The following is a 22013-nucleotide window of genomic DNA, read 5'->3' on the forward strand; positions in this document are numbered from 1 at the left end:
ATAAGTATCTTGTAACAGCCAATAGTTGGGGTACATTTTTCAAGTCCATTCTGACGATTTTGGTCTTTTAATTGTTGTGCTTTTAGTTCATTTACATTTAGTGCAATGTGTATATGTTTGGATTTTGGTTTTCTAGGTTATTTCTTTTCGCTTTGTTGCTTCATTTGTCTGTTCCTCACTTAATCCTTTTCCTGTCTTCTTTCAAGTTATCTGAATGTTTTTAATATTTCATTTTTAAATCTTGTGTCTTTAAATCTCTTTTTATGTGTGAGTGTGAAAGTCACTCAGTTGTGTCTGACTCTGCGACCCCATGGCCTATACAGTCCATGGAATTCTCTAGGCTAGAATACTAAAGTGTGTAACCATTCCCTTCTCCAGTGGATCTTCCCAACCCAGGGATGGAATCCAGGTCTCCTGCATTGCAGGCAGATTCTTTACCAGCTGGGCTTTCAGTGTTCTGGAGAATACAATATGTATACTTACCTTTTCAGTGTCAACTTAGACTTACATTACCACTTCAGTTGAAATATAGAGACTTTTCCACCATATTGGTCCCTTTTTCTTCATCTTTTTATGTTGTGATTGTCTTGTGCATTAAATATACACACATTGAAATCACTTCGGAGAACTTTAAAATTTTCTTTCAGTCATTATAGTAGCCAGAAGAATGACTTCCCAAAGATGTCCATACTCTAATCACTGGAATCCAGGAATATGGAAAGGGAACTTTGTGTATGTGATAAAGAGCCTTCATGTGAAAACTTATCTTAGATTATGAAATAGCCCCAGTGTCATCATATTAAAACCTTAGAAATTAAGGACCTTTCTGAATTGTAGTCAGAGAATCAGAGACAATGTACTGTGTGAAGGACTTAGCCCACTGTTTCTGGCTTTGAGGATAGGAGAAGAGGGCAATGAGCCATGGAATGTAGAGACTCTCTAAAAGTTGAAAGATGTAGAAATGGATTCTCTTGTAGAAAGGGATACAGCCTTGTCAATGCTTTGAACTTAGCCTGGTGACTAGTGTTAGCTTTATGATCTACTGTACTGTAAGATCATAATTGTATTATTTCAAGGCACTAGTTTGTGGTAATTTGCTATAGCAGCAATAGAAAACTAATAACAATCAAATATATAAGACTCAAGAGAAGAATAATCTGTTATATTTACCCAGATATTTACCATTTCTGTTGCTATTTCTTCTTTCCTGATATGCCAATTGTCTTTCTATTATCATTTCTTTCTGTCTGAAGGATTTCCTTTAGCAGTCTCTTAGAAGAGGTTTGTTGGCAATTGGTTCTTATAGATTTTCTTAGGCTGAGAATGCTTTCCCTTCGTTTTTATTCCTGAAGGATATTTTCACCAGATATAGAATTCTTTGCACACTTTAAAATGTTATTCCCTTCTTTCTAGCCTGCATGGTTTCTGATGAGAAGCCTGCATTCATTCAAATTGTTGCTTCCTTGTAAGTAATATGTCATTTTTCTCTGGTTGCTTTCAAAATTTTTTCTTTGTGATAGTTTTGTATTTCTATTGTTTTCAGCAGTTTGATTATGATATGATTAGCCATGGATTCCTTTGCATTTATCCCATTTGGAATTCACCCTGCTTCTTGAATCTCTTGTTTATGTCTTTTTGCAAATTCGAGAAGTGTTAAGCCATTATTTCTTGAAATATTCCTTTTTTTTTTTTTGCTATTGAACTCTTTCCCTTCTCCTGGGACCCTGATTACATTAGGGTTATTTTGTCTCAGGTTCCTGTTTCTATATTCTATATTCACTTAAATGCAAACAAATAAAACAAAAGCAAAACCAAAAATCAACCAAACAAAAAAACTTATTTCTGTTACTCTGATTGGATCATTTTATCTGATCTATATTTAAGCTCACTGACTCTTTCCTCTGTCATCTTCATTCTGTTACTGAGCCCATTCTAATGAGTTTTAAAATTTTGGTTATTATGCTTTCCAGTTCTAAAATTTCCACTTTGTTCTTTTTTAATCTCTTCTATTTATTTGCTGCCACCCTCTATCTTTTCATTTGTTTGCCTTTACTTTATGGAGTATTTTAAAATAGCTTTTTAAATATCTTTTTCAGATACTTCCAACATCTATGTTATCTTGGCATTGGTAAATGTTGATTTTATTTTTCTCATGTAAGTTGAAGTTTCCTTCATTTTTCATATGCCAAATTATTTCAGATTATATCCTGATCATTTGAATATTGCTAAGTACTATGAATTTTAAGTACTATAGAGCATGTCATTTTTTTTTTTTAAAGCAGGCAATTGGCCTTGTCAGATTTAGACTGTGAGTTTTGACTAGCCTTCTTGGAGAGATTTCAAAGACATTACAGTATATTCAGTTCTATCTCATGTGTGTATCACCCAGAGGCAGTCTATGACTTGAGTGATTGTATATTTCTTAGAAGTACTCACTGCCGCTGTGGTGGTACTTCAAACTCTGGTCTTCTTTCTCAGTTTGCCTGCTATTGCCTGAATTTCAGAGGCCTCATATACTCTATGCATTCAAATACTTCAACCATACCAGGTTTGGAATCATTCAGTGGGAGAGAAAGGGTGAGGTCTGCCTTTTCCACCTCACCCAGGATTAGATTCTGATGCATACTTTAATTCTTCAAAGCTTTTCACTCTTATTTGTTTAAATATTTCCAGTGACACCATCTACTTCCGTTTTCTATAGTCTCTTATTTTACATCTCTGAGTAATTGTGTTGGATCTTCTAATTGTAACATTCTTCATGTTTTCCATCTCCTTATCATTCTTACCAGATTTTCAATATCTTCAGATCTCATTTTTTATTCCTACATTTCCCCCCTAATTTCCATCTTTATTTTATCTGCTGCTTTTTATAGCCAGTGCCTTTAAAAATGTAAATTTTAAAATATATGTTTATTTCTAGAGGGCTCCCCTGGTGGCTCAGATGGTAAAGAATCCCCTGCAATGCTGGAGACCTGAGTTTGATCCCTTGGTCAGGAAGATCCCTTGAAGAAGGGAACAAGCTACCCACTCCAGTATTCTTGCTTAGAGAATTTCATGGACAGAGGAGCTTGGGGGATTACAGTCTACGAGGTCACAAAGAGTTGGACACGATTGAACAGTTAACACTCACTTTATTTCTAGAAGTTCTATTTGGCTTCCTTTGAAATCTGCATAATAATTACTCGTATAGTTCTGTACCTTCATTATTTTTTTCTATGCCTTAAAAAAACTCTAATCACTTAAAATATATTTTTTAGTACTTTTGATTATGCTTTTCTGATATTGAGTTCATGAGATACTAATTCTCTTTTTTTACATGTGTTTGCCTCCTGACTGATTTTCATGGTATTTTACTTCAGTGCAATTTATTATTGTTATTATTTTGTGCTTATATCTTCATCAGAATTTTTTTATATGCCAGAACTTGTGGAAGCTCCCCTAATAGAATTCTTACATTTGCTTCTTCAGGATATGCTGGGGGTTTTATTCTAATTTTTGATTTTAGAATTTCTTATACCAGTGAAGATGTAATTTTAGGTCATGTGCTCATGTCAAGGCTTGAGATTTGACATTTTTTACAGTTAGAACTGGACATGGAACAATGGACTGGTTCCAGATTGGGAAAGGAATATGTCAAGGCTTATGTCAATATACAAGTATATTGTCACCTTGCTTATTTAACTTATAGGGAGAGTACATCATGTGAAATGCTGGACTGGATGAAACACAGGCTGGAATCAAGATTGCCAGGAGAAATATCCATAACCTCAGATATGCAGATGACACCACCCTTATGGCAGAAAGCAAAGAGGAACTAAAGAGCCTTTTGATGAATGTGAAAGGGGAGACTGAGAAAGATGGCTTAAAACTCAGTGTTCAAAAAATGAAGATCATGGCATCTGGTCCCATCACTTCATGGCAAATAGATGGGGAAACAATAGAAACAGTGACTGACTTTATTTTCTTGGGCTCCAAAATCACTGCCTGTAGACTGCAGCCATGAAATTAAAATATGCTTACTTCTTGGAAGAAAAGCTATGACAAACCTAGACAGCATATTAAAAAGCAGAGACATTACTTACAAAGGTCAGTCTAGTCAAAGCTATGGTTTTTCTTGTAGTCATGTATGGATTTGAGAGTTGGACTCTAAAGAAAGCTGAGCGCCAAAGAATTGATGCTTTTGAATTGTGGTGTCAAAGAAGACTCTTGAGAGTTCCGTGGACTGCAAGGAGCTCCAACCAGTCCATTCTAAAGGAAATCAGTCCTGAATATTCATTGCAAGGACTGATGCTGAAGCTGAAACTCCCTAACTTTGGCCACCTGATGCGAAGAACTGACTCATTGGAAAAGACCCTGGTGCTGGGAAAGATTGAAGGCAGGAGGAGAAGGGGATGACAGAGGATGAGACGGTCGGATAGTACCACTGACTCGATGGACATGAGCAAGCCCTGGGAGTTGGTGATAGACAGGGAAGTCTGGCTTCCTGCAGTCCATGGGGTCACAAAGAGTCGGACACGACTGAGCGACTGAACTGAACTGAACTGATAGATGACTTTGTTTTCCACCTACGGTCATATTCAGCTGGCAAACATTTTTGTTCTAGGGTCAGCATGCAAAATATGTGTGTATATATATAAAACACTTCAAATCTCCCTATTCTTATTGAAAGGATCCGTAACATCTTTGCCTCTTCTGGCTTTGGCCACAATCCATTGTTTCTAGTTCTCATGTGGATGGTAAAGTTCTGCTCCGTAGTCTTGAGGTCCGTACTATGTCTGAAACCCTGTGTCCTAACCTCTCCTAATCATCACCTGAGTCAGTTTTATTTTTTTTCTGCCAATTTTCAGCTATCTCTGTTTTTCCCTGGCATCTGGGATTTCTTCCTTTTTTAATTTAAAATTCATCTGTGAATAAAAAATTCTTGGAAATTTTATTTAGCTTTGAGATGTATTTATGAATACAAGGTTTGTAGAGGCTACCATTTTGACTGAATTTTATGTGATTAGTATTTATATTAGTTTTCTCTGAATGCTGAAACAAATCACCACTAATTTAGTGATTAAAGCAACAGAAATTTAGTATCTTACATTTCTGTAGTTTAGAAGTCTAAAATGGATTTTACTGGGCTAAAATCAAGGTATTGGCAATATTGTGTTCCTTTGTATGTGTGTTCAGTTCAGTTCAGTCGCTCAGTTGTGTCCGACTCTTTGCAACCCCATGAACTGCAGCACGCCAGTCCTCCCTATCCATCACCAACTGCTGCAGTCTACCCAAACCCATGTCCATTGAGTTGGTGATGTCATCCAACCACCTCATGCTCTGTCGTCCCCTTCTCCTCCTGCCCTCAATCTTTCCCAGCATCAGAGTTTTTTCAAATGAGCCAGCTCTTCGCATCAGGTATTGGAGTTTCAGCTTCAACACCAGGACTGATCTCCTTTAGGATGGACTGGTTGGCTCTCCTTGCAGTCCAAGGGACTCTCAAGAGTCTTCTCCAACACATTTCAAAAGCATCAATTCTTCGGCACTCAGCTTTCTGTAGTCTAACTCTCACATCCATATATGACTACTGGAAAAACCATAGCCTTGACTAGATGGACCTTTGTTGACAAAGTAATGTCTCTGCTTTTTAATATGCTGTCTAGGTTGGTCATAAGTTTTCTTCCAAGGAGTAAGTGTCTTTTAATTTCTTGGCTACAATCACCATTTTGGAGCCGAGGAAAATAAAGTCAGCCACTGTTTCCACTGTTTCCCCATCTATTTGCCGTGAAGTGATGGGACCAGATGCCATGATCTTCGTTTTCTGAATGTTGAGCTTTAAGCCAATTTTTTCACTCTCCTCTTTTACTCTCACCAAGAGGCTTTTTAGTTCCTCTTCACTTTCTGCCATAAGGGTGGTGTCATCTGCATATCTGAGGTTATTGATATTTCTCCCGGCAATCTTGATTTCAGCTTGTGCTTCTTCCAGTCCAGCGTTTCTCATGATATACTTTGTATATAAATTAAATAAGCAGGGTGACAATATACAGCCTTGACATACTCTTTTTTCCTATTTGGAACCAGTCTGTTGTTCCATGTCCAGTTCTAACTGTTGCTTCCTGACCTGCATACAGGTTTCTCAAGAGGCAGTTCAGGTGGTCTGATATTCCCATCTGCTTTAGAATTTTCCACAGTTTATTGTGATCCACACTGTCAAAGGTTTTGGCATAGTCAATAAAGCAGAAATAGATGTTTTTCTGGAACTCTCATGCTTTTTTGATGATACAGCAGATGTTGGCAATTTGATCTCTGGTTCCTCTAAATATGTGTGTATATGTATATTTATTTTTTCCTCTGATTTTATCTTTCAGTTTTTAATGTCACTTTTGTAAATACTTGTTAGAATTCATTACTTTGGTTGTACTGCTATAGAAAGATCTTTAATTTCCTGATGAATAATTTCCTTTGAATTAATTTAATTCAGTTACATTAATTTCATTTTGTGTAGTTTTGCAAGTTTTTGAAGTTACATAAAACAATACTTCATCACATTTAAGTACGGATCTACTTCTCAAAAGTTTACAAAATTAGAAATAGAATCAAATGGAAAACCTGATAAGGAAAGATCATTTAAATTTAATTTGGAAAAAACTTCCAGATTCTGATATTTTTCCCTTAAAAATTTCAGGGGCAGAGCTAAATATGTCCCACTCCTCCTGTTACAGTATGCTAGTAAGTTGCTTCAGTCATGTCCAACTCTGTGCGACCCCACTGACTGTAGCCCGCCAGGTTCTTCTGTCCACAGAATTCTCCAGGGAAGAATACTTCAGTGGGTTGATGTGCCTTCCTCCTATTATAGTATAATTGAGTATATATCGCCCTGCTGGAACCTCAGACTCTACCCAGTAGGTATTTTGGTAACTTTGTAGGTTCCTTTCGAGAATTCAGAATCTACTTGTTTGGATGGAAAATTAAGAAACTCAATTGACTTTCGTATAGATTAACATTTTAATCGCTTTTGAAACTTCCTCAGTATGGGGCTTCAATGTCAATATTCAAAATTTACCTCAAATTTAAAGGAACTCTATCTGTCTATCGATCTATCATTTTTCTCTTCTTTTTGGCATAGGCAGGCACCCTGACTCTGCTGCCCTTGCCTCACGCTGTGTGCTTGTCCGGGAGAACCAGAGCCGGGGACCTGGCCTTGTGTTTGGCAGGGGGCGCGCGAGGTCCCGGAGCTGTCCAGCAGTTCCCGGCTAAGTTCTCCCCTGCTCTCTCCGCGCAGGGGAAGCTCTCCAGCGCCCCGCCCCGGGCAGGGAACCTCTCCCCTGGAGCTCCCAGGGCTTCCCGGGCTCGCCACCAGTCTCCGCCCGTTTCTCCCTACTTCCAGCCCCACCGCGGGAGTCTAGCTGCCTTAGTAGTCTTCCTCCGCAAACCTCCGAGAGGGATTCCCCTCTCTAGTCCGCGGGGCTGCGCTTCCCTCCTTTGCCTAAAGGGCGAGAGAGCGCGTCTCCATCTAGCCTCGCCTTCTGCAGTTGGGTGGTCCTTTCTCTTTCTCCGTCTGTTTTTCTAGACACGCGCCCAAAATTGAGGGGTGAGAGCAATGACTGCCTTTCAACTTAGCACCTTGAAATAAGATCTTTCTATCCCGAAGGAGCTTAGCGTAGCGGGGATCGGCGAGAGAGGGAGGACGCGGCGGAGGCTGTCGCGACTCCGGGGTCCGCTGGACGGGGCTTGGGGACCGAGAAGCCCGCGTGGGAGAGGGACGCGGGGCGCCGGGCCTCGCCCTCGGACTCCCTCCCTTCTCCTCCTCTCCCCGCCTCCCCGACCCGCCCCTCCCTCGCGGAAGAGCAGTCTCTCCTCCGCGCGTCTCCCGGCGCTCTCTCCATTGTCTCTGCCTTTACAACAGGTTCGGGCGGCGGGGAGACGGGCGGGTGCGGGGCCGCCCCGGTCCGGGCTTTCTTGGGGCGGCCTCCTTTCCTCCGGGAGTGTGCTCCTTCGGCCGCTTTGATTCGGCTCAAGAGCTAATTTTCCGGCGGAGCAGCCCCCGGCGAGGCCGACCCCTCCCTCCGGGCCCCGTCCCAACCCGCGCCCGCCGCCTGGGCTCTGCGTGTGGGAATGATGTGCGCATTGGAGGGTCTAAGTTCTTCACGTGCCTGGGGGGTCCTCCCTTTTTTTTCATAGCAACCAAATCGTACTAATCTTACTAATCAGTAAATCCAAGCCAGCGGCAGGAAAGACAAGCGATATTTTTTTTCTCCCGCTTGATTCCAAGAATCTCTTCGGTTTTTATTTTTAAAGAGGGAGACGATGGACTGAGCAGAGCGGCACCATGGAGTCTCGGGTCTTACTGAGAACCTTCTGCTTGCTCTTCGGTCTCGGAGCAGGTGAGTGGCCGCAGAGCTGGGGCGGGAGAAGGGATGGCTCCCACCTCGCGGCAGCCCCAGCTGCCTGGGGACGCCTCGCTTTCCCTCCACCTGAAGTAGGTCTGGAGTGGGAAGCTTGGAGTCGGGGGTGGGTTTGGATTTGGATTTTTTTTTTTTTTTTTTTTAATCCTTGTGCTTGTCTTGGAGACCGCAGGGCGGGTCACACCCCAAGTCTAGGGTCTGAGGGCCGAGGGGAACTTTGCACCGAGCAGGGTTTAAAGTAGGTCACGGAAATGGGACTGGGTGCTCCGCTATTTAAAGCTGGACTGCTGATCTCAGGTAAGGCTCTCCGCGGTGGCGGAGGGAGTCGCCTGTCTCCGTCAGTTTCCAATGTTGTCTCCAAGACGCGATTCTTTGCTGCCCTAAAAGAAGAGGCTTGTATTCTGATGGAGCTTTTTCTTTCTTTTCTCCTCCCTTCCCCACTCCCGCCAGTTTGGGGTCTTGGTGTGGACCCCTCCCTGCAGATTGACGTCTTAACGGAGTTAGAACTTGGGGAGTCCACGACCGGAGTGCGCCAGGTCCCCGGGCTGCACAATGGGACGAAAGCCTTTCTCTTTCAAGGTATGAGGAGCGTGCTCAGTCCCCAGCGCGGTTTCAGTTCGGATAACCGCGGGAGGAGCTGGCCTGGCCGCTCCTCCTAACTTCTGTTCTGCCTCATGGATGACAGTATCTGAGCTGAGACGAGGAGGGATCACTGTGAAATACACATATCTTCCACCTCTTTTTAAGTGGCTTGTTTCTCTCTTCTCCCGCCCCCCTCCTTTTCCTTACTTTGTACTCTTGCCAGTCTAATAGATAGTTCCTTTAATTACTGTGCAGAAACTCCGATGGCAGATGGTTGATTCTGGAGTCTGGGGAACAATGAATTATAGCAAACACCTCATCTGAGTGAAATTGATTTAGGTAGGAAATAGGGTAGCTTAATCTTAGTTAAGAACATTGCTCTCTGAAAGTTTCAGGTACAATGGTGCTCAGTTGTGGACGAATTTCTTTATGTGGGTAGCTTTGTGGGAAAATTAAATCTTTCAACAGTTTTAAGCACTGTATGTCACAAACAATATATTTAAGATTCCTCATCGAAAGATAATGATTCTTCTCCATCGATAACAAGAGAAAAGAAATAATATTCTCTTATTCTTTGTCTCACTGTTAATTGTGTACTTAGGATTTTAAAATGTTTTTGTTGAAGTCAGTGGACTGGCTATGCACGTGTCTGCCTTTAAATTTACCCGTGTTAGGTAGTCAGAAGCAAACTCCAATGAATCAACCCTTCAGCGTTGATTCACCAACACTTTTGAAGATTTCTTGGTTTTTGGGGAGATGCTGTAACATGAGTATTCTAAAAGATAAACACATACAGAAAGAGTAGTTTCCCATATGGTGAAGTACAGATGAAGGCAAAAGAGAAATGGAATTTGGTTTAACATGTTTGATGGACTGACTAAAGCATCTTCTCCCCACCCCACCCAGATTTTTCTTTTGTGATTTTGGTGCTGTGCCTTCAAAAACACGGCAACTCATAATTAATAAAGAGTTGGATATGCAAAATAAAACTTCTTCAGCAAATTACCACCAATAAATAGGCATAAAATAAAACTTGAGTGTTGCTGTAGAGGTGTTGTTGCTCAGTATAGCCAGTATGTGTCACCATGGACAGTAACACCAAAGCTTACAGTTGGGAAAGGAGAAAACTGACATGTTGCATTTATTTAAAACAAGTTTACTCTTACAATATGTTAAATGTAATTTTCTCTTTTAATTATGGTGCACCCACTAAATGTTTTTATTATGACAGATATTTGTGATAATATTTTATTTACTTAAAAGTCTTTTTTTTTTTTTTTTTTTTGGTGGGGAGTGTGTGTGTGACTTTGATATTGAACCCTTAGAAACAATGACCAAAGCTAATAAAGGAAATAAGATTAGACTGTCAGCAAAATTCACAGAGTGGAATAAAGGTGTTATTAGGGTTAAACTCCTGTTTTTTCTCCCCCCCGCTTTTTCTTTTTCCAATCTCTGATTTTTCAATCCCTGTGAACTGGAAACAAAATTATTTCAGGACTGCCAAATTGAGTAACTGGAAAGCTTTACGGAAGCTAAAGTGTCTGATAAATAAATGGCATTGAAGTGTCCTTAAAATTTCCAAAGGTCCTTTAAATTATATTGGTGTTCTTCTTGGCTTTCTCTGAAGAGTGTCTGAGCTGTCACAAATAGAAACCTTCAGGACTGTGCATTTTATGTTCTAATGCTAGACAATTTCTCAGAAATAGTAAGAAGGCACCAATATCTTTTTCTGGTTAATTTAAAAAAGAAATGTTAAAAAAAATTAAAAAGAAATGTTTAGTATTCATTTTTATTTAAATTGTCAGTTGTTCAAGATAGGCATTGTGTTGCAAATGAGTTGTCCATAGTTACTATGTATCAGTGCAAACTGATGAGCTGCTTTTGTTTCTGTGTTGGTACCAAGACCAATATTTAGAAAGATTAAATGCCCAAGAAGCAAGGTTTTAAGAGATTTGGAGATGCAAAGTTTTATTTCTTGTCTAATTATCAACCTTATTTCATATAGCCAATCAATCAGCAAGTTGTTACTATTGGGTGGGGACTTCCCAGATGGCACAGTGGTAAAGGATCCGCCTGCTACGGGTTTGATCCCTGGGCTGGGAAGATCTCCTGGAATGGGAAATGGCAACCCAGTCCAGTATATTTGCCTGGAAAATTCCACAGACAGAGGCGTCTGGTGGGCTACAGGCCATGTGTTGCAAAGAGTCTGACAAAACTGAGGGAGGGAGGATGCATACATGCCTGTGTTCTCAGTAGGCTTATGTTACTAATGTTTGTTACGCTCTAATGATTTCTCTTATTCTCAGACTGAGAATTTAAAATTGACAGCAGGCGGGTGTTTGAGCCTGCTTGATAGTTCTGTATTCCTTGGAAAGTTCTGTTCTCTGCAATTAGAATGTGGGAACTGTTGTTAAGAAGTCAGTTCTGACTCCTGTTGCTTCACTGGGATTTCATGAGTTTTAGAGAGACAAAAGCTTTCAACCTCTAAAGACTTTATGGATTTGTTTTATAGTGAATTGAGGGTGCTGCAGATATTTTTGTATAGTTTGTAAAATGTCATAGCAGGAATAGTAACACATTACAAAACCTGTGAGATGCTCTCAGATTTCACACAAACCTAGCAGTTAAGTTAGTTTGTGCTATCAGATATGTTTTAAATAGATGGGAGAGATTTTTGAACCATCAGTTTTCTTCTGCAGCCATACTGTCTTTTGTCTCTTATCTTTAAAGAAATCTCAGCATATAATTTCCCAATGACTTTGCTCATTTAATATTTTGTTTACTTCATTCTTCTCTTTATTGGTTTTTAAGATGCTTGTAATTTGGTACTTTTCAAATCTAAATACTTTTTGGTAAATTATTATGCAACTTATTATATATATAACAAAACAAAGAGAAATGTGTTTTAAAGTTATATCTGATCTTTATACAAAAGTTGTTTTGTTGTTGAAATTTGGTCTATAATTGTTTTGGAAATTGAAGTAATAAGATACTAGATTATGTACATCCATTGATACATGTGGCTTTTGATCTGTGCCAGTGATAATAATTTTCAAAAGAAACAGGTGAACAGGCAACAATTTGGAATCTGTATCAAGATCTTCCTTGTATTTCTAGCTGTAATCTGACTAAGCCACAAAAATATACTTATGTTTTTAACAAATGGAGGACTGGATGCTGAAGAATTCTGAAATGTTGAGGACTAGTACAATTATAAGTAAAATTCTAGCAACCTTGTTTAAAGTCGAGGGAATATGATTTTAGATCTTTGGTTTTAACATTTGCCCTGGCTGTGTTCCCAAACTAGATCATTTCCTCTTTGGTTTAATAAAATTTCTTCTGGGGTGTCCACAGATTTTTATAATACCATTAATCTCCACAAAAGAAGTAGATAAGATAAAAACATATTTCCCCCCTGATTTGGTAATTTGAAAATAATTTTTTTAGTAATTACTTTTAAAGAACTTTAATATTTTAAAGGAAAAAAGTATTCCCAAGTCTATCCTGATGACAGTATTTGAAAATAAGAATGAAATTGGACATTTGGTGGTGGGTCATTGGCTTGATGAGGCAGTAGCAACTGCATAAGGAAAGTGAGTGGCAGTGAATATTTGTCTTCAGTGAATATCTGACCTTCAGTGAAGGTCAGAGAGTATCTGTGGACTTAGAGACAGTGATCATTGGTGCCCATTAGAACAGAATAGCACAGTGACTGAGAGACCAGTCACATGTGACTAAGGGCTAAGTGACTAGGCTTAAAAACCAGATAGAACAAGTGGAATTCCATTATTTGTGTTTCTGTCATAAAGTTAATTTCTATGAGCTTCAGTACCCTCAGTTATAAAATTAATGTTGTTATGAAGAATTTTGTGTGCAGTTACTGTTCTGCTAGGTATTAGGCATATAATAAATGAAGTTAGAACTTTCATAATGCCTTCAAAGTAGTCATTAAACAAACAATTACACAGATAATAATTTAATCACTATTAAGATAAATGATATGAAGAAAAACTAAGGATGTAAGAGAATCTACATCTTGTTTAGGGAGTTTCAGGATCAGGGAAGCTCTTTGAAGAAGAATTACTTTAGCTGATAGCCAAAGGATACCTAAGAGTAGTCTGGGGAAGAGGAGCTGTGGGGATTCAGAAAGAAAGACTAACACGGGCAGAGGAAATAGCATGAGCAAAGATCTTTTCCTCGAATGAGCATAGTGTATTTGAGAAAATGGAAGAAACCCAGAGTGGTGGAAACCTAAGCATTGTGATATGAAATGAAGCTAATGAAGACAGCATGGGTCAGTTTACATGGTACATCATATTTATACAAAAGAATTGAAAGTTTATCATTATGTAATATATATTGTGGCAGAATTAATAATAGTCCCTCAGAGATGTTCATATCCTAGGAACCTGATTATATGTTGTGTTATTTGTCAAGGTGGAATTAAGGTTGCAAGTCAGCTGCCCTTAAGATAAGGAGATTTTGTTGGATGATCTAGGTAGGCCTTGTGCAATCACAAAGGTCCTTTAAATGTGAAAGCAGAAACTAGAATAGCCAGTGTCAGAGTGAGGCAAAGAATGACTAGACCTGGACACTGCTGGCTTTGAAGATAAAAATGGGCCACGAGCAAAGGAATGTGGGCAGTCTCCAGAATTTGGAAAATGTAAGAAAACAGATTTTCATTCAGTGTGCCCAGAAGGAATACAGCACAGCTGACACCTTGATGTTAGTCCAGTAAGATTCCATTTATACTTCTGACCTCCAGAAATGTGAGATAATGAATTGGTGTTGATTTAAGCCACTAAGTTTGTGGTGATTTGCTACAGCAGCAATAGGAAATTAATACAGGTTTTGATAAATGGAAGTGGGAGATGCTATAAGAAGTAAAACCGTGGAAGTGGCTTTGAAATTGTGCAATAGGCACATGCTGGAAGAATTTTGAGAAGCATGATAGAAAAAAAAGGCTAGATTCCTTTGAATAGACTGTTCGTAGACATAGGGATGTTGGTGGTTCTACTAGCGAGGACTCAGAAAAAGATGGAAGAACATGGTAGAGAAAACCCAAATCATCTCAGAGAATACCTGAACTGTCATGAACAGACTATTTGTAGAGATATGGGCAATAAAGGCAATGCTAGTGAGAGCTCAGAAATCAAGAACATGTTACTGGAAACTAGAGGAAAGGATATCCTTGTTAGATAGTGGCAGAAAACTGAGCTGAATTCTGCCCTGCCGTTATGTGGAAAGTCAAACTTGTAAACATGAATTTAGATATTTAGCTGAGATAATATATATGCAGAGGTGCAGCCTGGCTTTCCCTTCTGCTTATAGTAAAATGTGAAAGGAGAAAGATAGATTGAGGGAAGAATTGTTAAGCAAAAAGGAACCAGAACTTTACATTTAGAAATTCTTAGCCTATCCAGATTGCAAAATATGCTGAAATTAGGAGATTTGCTGGCAGGAAAGTCTCTTTTGGAAAGAAAGCTGATAGTGTGACCTAAAAACATCTTGGTAGTGCCTCAGAAGTAAAGCCAAAGTATTCAGTTCCAAAGAGGGCTCTTTAAGGAAATTGAACATGTGACATGAATTCCCTCATACATCTCAGTGGAAGCCCGTAATAGAGATAAATCTATCCAAGAGGTATTTGTGCAGGAACCTCTTTCTGTTGGAATAAATCTCAATGACATATATAGGAAATGCACAAGGTTCTTAAGAAGATCATACCAGCAATAACACTTCTGGCCTGAATGGGGAAGTGACAGGATTTGATGAAAGAAGGTTGTTGGACCCCCTAAATTCTACAACTAAGATACAGGCTGATTAAACTGCTCAGCTGTAAACATGTGCTACCTTTCATGGGCAGAACTGAGACCCCAAAGACAAAACTTACAGCCCAGAGGATTATTCTCAGACCTTGAAACCAGATGCAGTTTACTTGGCTGGATTTTAAAATTGCATGGGTCTGGTGTCTAAATTTTTTAACTTGCATTTTCTCCCTTTTTGAATGGGAATGTCAATAACTGTTATCCCATGTCTATCTCACCATTGAATTTTGGAAGGAGATAACTTGTTTCTGTGTCTCAGGATGGATAATATCCAAAGCCTCATTTTTACCTGATTTAGATGGTGAGATTTGGAGCTTTTGAATTGGTAAGATTTAGACCAGATTTTAAACTTTGAGTTGATATTCTAAAGGCTTGACTGAGTCTTTTGGGGGTTTGGGGATAGAGTAAATGTGGCTTCATTAGGGATGGACAGGTTGTCCATCTAAAGGACAGCTTGTGGTAGGCTGGATAATGATTCTCCAACTGTCTATGTACTAGATCCTTAGAACATGTGAATATGTTATGTTACATGGAGGGATTAAGGTTGCCAAAGGAATTAAGGTTCATAATCAGTGGACTTTAAGATATGGGCGTTTTCCTGGGTTATCTGGGTGAGCCTCATGTAATCACTCAGGGGGTTGCCCACCGGGTCCTGGAGGTGTTTCCCCCAGGACAGTACGCTGGGCCATGGCCATGGAGGAGGGAGGTAGAAGAGTTGGTGTGATGCAGTGTGAAAGAGACTTGATTGACCATTGCTGACTCTGAAGTTGGAATGTGGTCCTAAGCCGAGGAACGTGGGCAGTTTCTAGAAGCTACAAAAAGCAAGGTAATGGATTATCCCCTAGAACCTCCAGGAGGAACATAGCCTCACAGACACCTCGGTTTTAGCCTAGTGAGATTCATTTTGGACTTCTGAACCTCTAAAACTGTGAGGTAATACATTTTCATTGATTTAGCCATGAGATTTGTGGGGATTTGTTACAGCAGCAACAGGAAAGTGATGTATATGTTAAATATTTATTTTGTAACTGAATTAAACTTTCTTTTGAGCCTGCCTTCAACTATGCATGAGAATATATTTGTGCAATGACTGGAAATTTGAAGTAGCCAGTTAAAGTTAACTTAGTCGTTTGGGACTTAAAAGTTGAAGTATAAAGTCAGAGTCTTTATACTAAATTATTAGTCTTTAAGGGATTCTCTCCATCACTTAATTATGAGTTCATTCTCAGAACAAACAGTAAAATCAAGTGATAGGTGTTTTTTTTTTTTTTTGTATTTCTTTTTCAAAAATATATCCTTCCTCCCCACAACAGGTTAATCTAGAGGTTGAGAGGGCAAATAGAAAGCATGCATATTTTGGAAGTAGAATGGATAGCACTTAGCATGGCGTTTGGCACCCTGTGAGTGTGGTCCTCAGAATTATGGACTACAAGAATAACTAGAGTTTTCCTATCAAAAGTGCCAGGGATCTCTGTAGGATATTAACTTGGGAGGAACCGGAGCAATCTTGACAGACTTTGACAGGTGAATGATCTTTCCTTTTTTTTGGCTGAGCCAGAATCCCCATGGCAGAGGAGCCTGGTGGGCTATAGTCCATGGGGTCGCAAAGAGTTGCACACGACTAAGCAACTAAGCACACACATGGCTTATGGGGTCCTAGTTCCCTGACCAGGGATTGATCCTATGCCCCTGCAATGGAAGCATGGAGTCCTAACCATTGGACTACCAGGGTTGTGGCGTGAATCTTCAAAAATAGGTGAAGTGAAGGGCATTTCTTTGGCTTTATTCCATCTCCCACTGGCTCCTTCACCTCATGCTGGTTCCAGGCCCCATTCTTGCAGACACCTATTTTTTGGGGATTATTTTCTGTCTGTAATTCAAATAATTATCTGTCAACATGGTAACTGATAACTTAGGTAATAGATATTAAGGCCTAATTAAGGTGTGATATGACTCCTATTGATTTCCAACTTAATTGATTCATTAATTCAACTTAACAAATATTTATTTCACTGCTACTATGTATAAAGAAGTCATAAAGTATATTAGAGGAAGAAAGATGTCTACATAAATTAGTACAGGAGGTAAAGTAGGAACTAAAATTTAATTGTAAATAGTGAAAAAGAAAATTTGGAACTGTAGCATAAAGAAGGTAGAACTCTGAAAATTATTTGTCATAGTCTATAGTTGATGAAATGTAGATAATCATTTAATTATGAGCCAATTATAAGAACAAATAGAATAAAGTCAAGTATTGGGGTTTTGTGTGTTTTATTTGTTTGCTTATTTTTGCAAAAATGCCTAAGGACTGTCTCTTAAACTTCTAATGAGAAATCTTTCAGTTTGAGGTATTGATTATTTTGGTCAAATTTTTATTTTTCATGTTAAAAATTTATCTGTCTGTGTCAGATCATCAAAAGCTAGTGCCTTTGAGTCATGTAAGCATTTCTCTTACATTGTTTTTACTGACTTTATGAAACTTTTCATCTTTTGCTAGGCTTCAGTTTAGAATTGACATTGAAGAGATAGATGCCAATCGTATGTGGAAACATTTTATAAGCAAATAGTTTATTGGGGGATATCTTTGTTATGGTAACTTTTGCGTCACATTTATTGAAACTCATTTGTGGACTACCGTAATTAAAAAGAATTAGCGAGAGAGCTGATGGGAAGGAAAGCACTACTTTTCCCTTTCTCATTAAGGCTGCTGCCAGGAGCTGGACATGGGCGCTTGGACAAGTATTTGCTGAGATGTTCTTGACGGGAACCCTCCTGACAATCTTCATTCTGGGAAGGGATAGGGAGCCCAGACAACCACGTGTCTCTCCCTTCAAAGGAAAAATGTGGAAGGAAGACAACAAATCAGTGCTCAGAAGGTCACACTTTGCTTGTCTAGCAAAGGGAAGAAATTATGGAGGCAATTCCAAGTTCATATTGATATGCTGTAGTAGTTTTTAGTAGTCAGGAACATAGACTCCAGAGCTAGATATCTCAAGGTCAAATCTTGGTTCCTTTGTTGGTAGTGTGAACTTTAACTTGCTACTTATCTCTACTTCCACTGAGATAATGATGGTACTATTTCTTAGAGTTGATGTGTAAATTATATCAATAAATATACGTAATTTATTTGGTAATGCATGGCATTTACCAAACATTCATTACTCATATATTGTTTTTATTTTGGAATCAGCTTAGCAGAAGGTCAGTCTCCCTTGAATTGTTTTAGGGGCTCCCTGGTAGGAAAGCTGGGTTTTGTGGAGGAACTAAGGTAAGGTGACTTGCCATATGATGTGGGGATGAAGGTGAAGGTAAACTGGAGTGGGGGAGAAACTGGCCCTGCAGCAGCTCCTGTTCTATTTTTTTCTGTTTGGGCTTTATTGGGGTGAAGAGGACATGCTGATTTGGGTAGAGAGAGATGGAAACAATGGGTCCGTTTGTAGAGGAAGGAGTATAATCTGCCCTGTTGTACAGTTTTCAGAAGTGGGGGTGGGGCATAGAGTAAATCAACAAAAGATTCAGAATATAGTTCCTCTATAGTCACCGCAACACACATTGCTTTTTAAGTGTGTTAAAAGTCTAGCTTAGATTTTGAGTCTCATATATACAGAGGATGAGATGGTTGGATGGCGTCATCGACGCGATGGACATGAGTTTGAGTAGGCTCGGGAGTTGGTGATGGACAGGGAAGCCTGACATGCTGCAGTCCATGGGGTCGCAAAGAGTTGGACACAACTGAGTGACTGACCTGAACTGAACTGAGTCGTATATAGATTTTGAGTCACCACCCGGTTTTTTTTACCTGTCTCTGTCTGGGTAACCTTGGCCTTCCTTGGCAAAGTACAGATTTGGTCTGTTGGTGGGAGCTGGTGATAGAGGATGAGATTCTGTGGAACCTTGAATGGTGGTTGCAGGGCCAGTGTAATGTGGGCAGGACCCTTGGGTGGCCCTGTGGGTCCTTTACGGATTAGAGTCACTTTTCCTACATTTCCTGCTACATCTTTGACTTCTCTTGAACATGCCTTGCTGGAATGATTGTTCCTCCCCATAGTTTCTCTGCTAATTTTCATTCCAGTGTCACTGGGACTCTGATCTTAAGTAATTTACTGTCTTGTTTCCCTATTGAGACAGTAAGTTCCCCAGGAAAAGGATCATGCCCTATATTTTTCCTGGTCACTAACAACTCTGCCAGTTCCCTTCTCTGGATGGTTCTTTCTCTTTCTTTTTTCCTGGTGAACTTTTATATATTTTTCAGGACTCGGCTAAGCTACTAATCTTTCCTTTGGTGAAATTGTTGTTTCTTCTGTGCCGTCTTAGCTTTCTCTACTAAAACAACCACCTCACTGTATTATAGCTAGGTTTTTTCCTTAATATAAAAACTCGGACCACTTCTATTTTCTTTGCTGCTACTTGCCTGGTCCACACCATTGCCTTCTCTCACCTGGATGATTGTAGTAGCCTCCTAAGTCGTCTTCCTGTTTACACTCTTGCTTCCTTTCAGTCTGTTTTCTGCATAGTTGCTAGAATGATCCTTTCAGAACATAGCTCACATCACGCCACTGCTTTGCTCCCAACATTTAATAGTTCTCCACTTCAGTCAAAGGTAAAGTTCTTATTATGCCCTACAAAGACCTACAGGAACACTCCTACCCTGCCCTGTTACTCTCTGGCCTGCTGTTCTCCCCCTTGCTCTTGGCCTTAACTCTACTGGCCTCCTTGCTGTTCCTTAAACAGGCCTGGCACTCTCGTGACTCAGGGCCTTTGCACTGGCTGTTTATTCTGCCTGGAATCCTACTCTCCCAGATATCTAAATGTTTTCCCCCTTGCTTCAAATATTTTATCAACTATCAATTTGTTAATAAGGCCTACTCTGAATGCTGAGTAAAATTTCAACTTGTCTTCTACCCCACAAGTATTCTTGATATACTTTAGTCTGATCTGTTAGTTTTTATAACATTTATCATCTAGAATGATGAGTAATTCAATTATCATATTAGTTGTGTATTCTCCCTCTTCCCTCTAAAGAGTAAGCTTCATAAGAGCTGGGCTTTGGGAATGTTTTATTCGCTAGTAGATCAGTCAAGGGTCTACCATATAGTAGGAACTCCGTAAATATTTGTCACATGAATCTCCTTGTCTTGCTGACTAGTCTGCAATCTCCTGAGGCTTGGAACTCTACCTCTTTCCTTCTTGTGGCCTCCTGGCCTATTGTGGTGACAAATACAATGTGCTTAGTAAACCATCAGTAAGTGAATATTTGTAGTGTTGAATTGAGTCCATTTGGTCATGACAGATCTGGTTGTTTTTGTGTGATGTTTTCTGTTTTATATTTATGTAACTTTAAAGAAGGCTGAAGAGCTCTTCTACTAAATCAAAACACTTCTATTCTCCAGTCATAAGAAAAGGCAAGAGGTTTGAGATGAATTGAAAAAGCGAGTTCTCCTTAACTTAGTCTCTGAATTATTCTGAGATGGCTCTTCTCCACCCCAAGATGAAGTGTGCTGCAGGGAAAACAGCAGCATGGTGAGGAACCTGAACGTCATGAATACTTCTTGACAATGAGAGTTTACGATTTTAGTTTAATATGTTGTGAATTCACCATTTAGCAGAGACCCTCATATTCATAGGAACGCACTAAGAAAGATTTCCAAGACAGGATTGATTTGGGCTATCTGTGCTGTGGTACTTCTCCACTACTGTAAATGAACCAAACTGGAGTCCTACCCAGAGGACAGCAACCAGAGAGTTGAGAGGTTTGGAAACCATGTCAGATGAGGAACGGATGAAAGAACTTGGGAATTTTAGCCTGGAGAATAAAAGACTGTAGGTGTGACCCTGTATTTTAGATATTTGAAGGGTCGTCATGTAAGGGAGGACTTAGATTTATTTTGTGCTGTTTTGGAGCAAAATTTTAGCCTGGAGAATAAAAGACAGTGTACATATGACCTATATTTTAGATATTTGAAGACTAGTCTTATATGAGAGATATGAGATTTATTTTGTACTGTTCCAGAGCAGTGATTCCTAAGTATTAGTCTGATGATCAATGGTTAATTAATTACCTTGTTAGAAATACTCTCAGACCTTCCTAAACCAAGTTTGTATCTCTGGGGTTGAATCCTAGGAATCTACATTTTCAAAAAGCTTCCTGTGATTCTAATGTTCAGCCAAATTTGTGAACCATTGTCTAAGCTGTCTAGTAGAGCAGACACTGGTCACTTGTGGCTCATAAGTACTTGAAATGTGCCTGATACAGACTGAGATGCAGTGGAAGTATCAAAATATACTTGGAGTTCTGAAGGCAATCTATAAAATTGTAATATTTTAATATTGATTATATGTTAAAATAATATTTTGTTTAAATAGATATGTTATTAAAATTAAAATGATGTGTTTCTTTTACATTTTTAGTGCAGCTATAAAAACTTAAATTTATTTATGTGACTCATATTTGTGGCTCTCATACTTCTTATACTGGGGAGAACTGTTATAGAGGACAAAACTAGGATCTGCAAAGAAAGTTAGGAAGAGACAAATTTAGAGTTGACATAAGGAAAGCATTTTCAACATATAAATTCAAAAATTAAGAGACTTATTTTAAGCAATATTTGTCCATCAATCATCCATTCATTCATCCAATAAACATGCTTCTAATAATACTCAAATAGAGATTAAATGACCTGTATCAAGGAAAATATTTCAATGGGGGAGGGGTGGGGATTAGGCTAAATGATTTCTAATGTTACTTTAGTTCCAGATGAATGTGAATTATTATCTTTTCTCTTTTAATTAACTTTTCTTTTTATTGTAACCACGGGTATCCAGGACATCTTCTTTTTCATCTCTCTGACAATCTGTGGCTCTCTCTTCAAAACAGTTCCCTTTTAAAAAGCATCTTGGATTGTTCTAATATTCTGAAGTTTGCTACTGAGAGATATCTTGTCATTGACTACTGTGTTCTGCATTGTGTATCTCTTTTATAAATATTGCTTCTTTTTAAAAATTGAAATATAGTTGATTTACAATGCTGTGTTAATACTGCTATACACCTAAGTGATTCAGTTAAGCATATGTACATTCTTTTAATATTCTTTCCATTATGGTTTATCACAAGGTATGGAATGTAGTTCCCTGTGTTATACAGTAGGAACTTGTTGTTTATCCATTCTATATATAATGGCTTGTGTCTGCTAACCCCAGAATCCCAGTCCACTCCTCCTTCCTC

At 39.2% G+C, this 22013-nt stretch overlaps 1 protein-coding gene across 3 annotated transcripts in view; it reads left to right on the forward strand.

The window, feature by feature from the left end:
• The first annotated feature begins 7399 nt into the window (after positions 1-7399).
• LOC120861347 (protein kinase C-binding protein NELL2) overlaps positions 7400-22013 on the forward strand; it is a 382658-nt gene continuing 368044 nt past the window's right edge. Inside the window, exons 1-3 of one of the 3 annotated variants that reach the window (XM_040236996.1) lie at positions 7400-7570; positions 8278-8363; positions 8835-8963. In XM_040236996.1, the coding sequence (XP_040092930.1) occupies positions 8309-8363; positions 8835-8963 (184 nt within the window). In that variant the 5' untranslated portion in view covers positions 7400-7570; positions 8278-8308. Of the gene's footprint in view, positions 7571-7810; positions 8364-8834; positions 8964-22013 lie in introns of those variants that run through there. The other 2 variants (XM_040236994.1, XM_040236995.1) reach the window with 2 other exon arrangements.

Source organism: Oryx dammah, unplaced genomic scaffold (genome assembly GCF_014754425.2).
Source record: "Oryx dammah isolate SB20612 unplaced genomic scaffold, SCBI_Odam_1.1 HiC_scaffold_11232, whole genome shotgun sequence".
NCBI lineage: Eukaryota > Metazoa > Chordata > Mammalia > Artiodactyla > Bovidae > Oryx > Oryx dammah.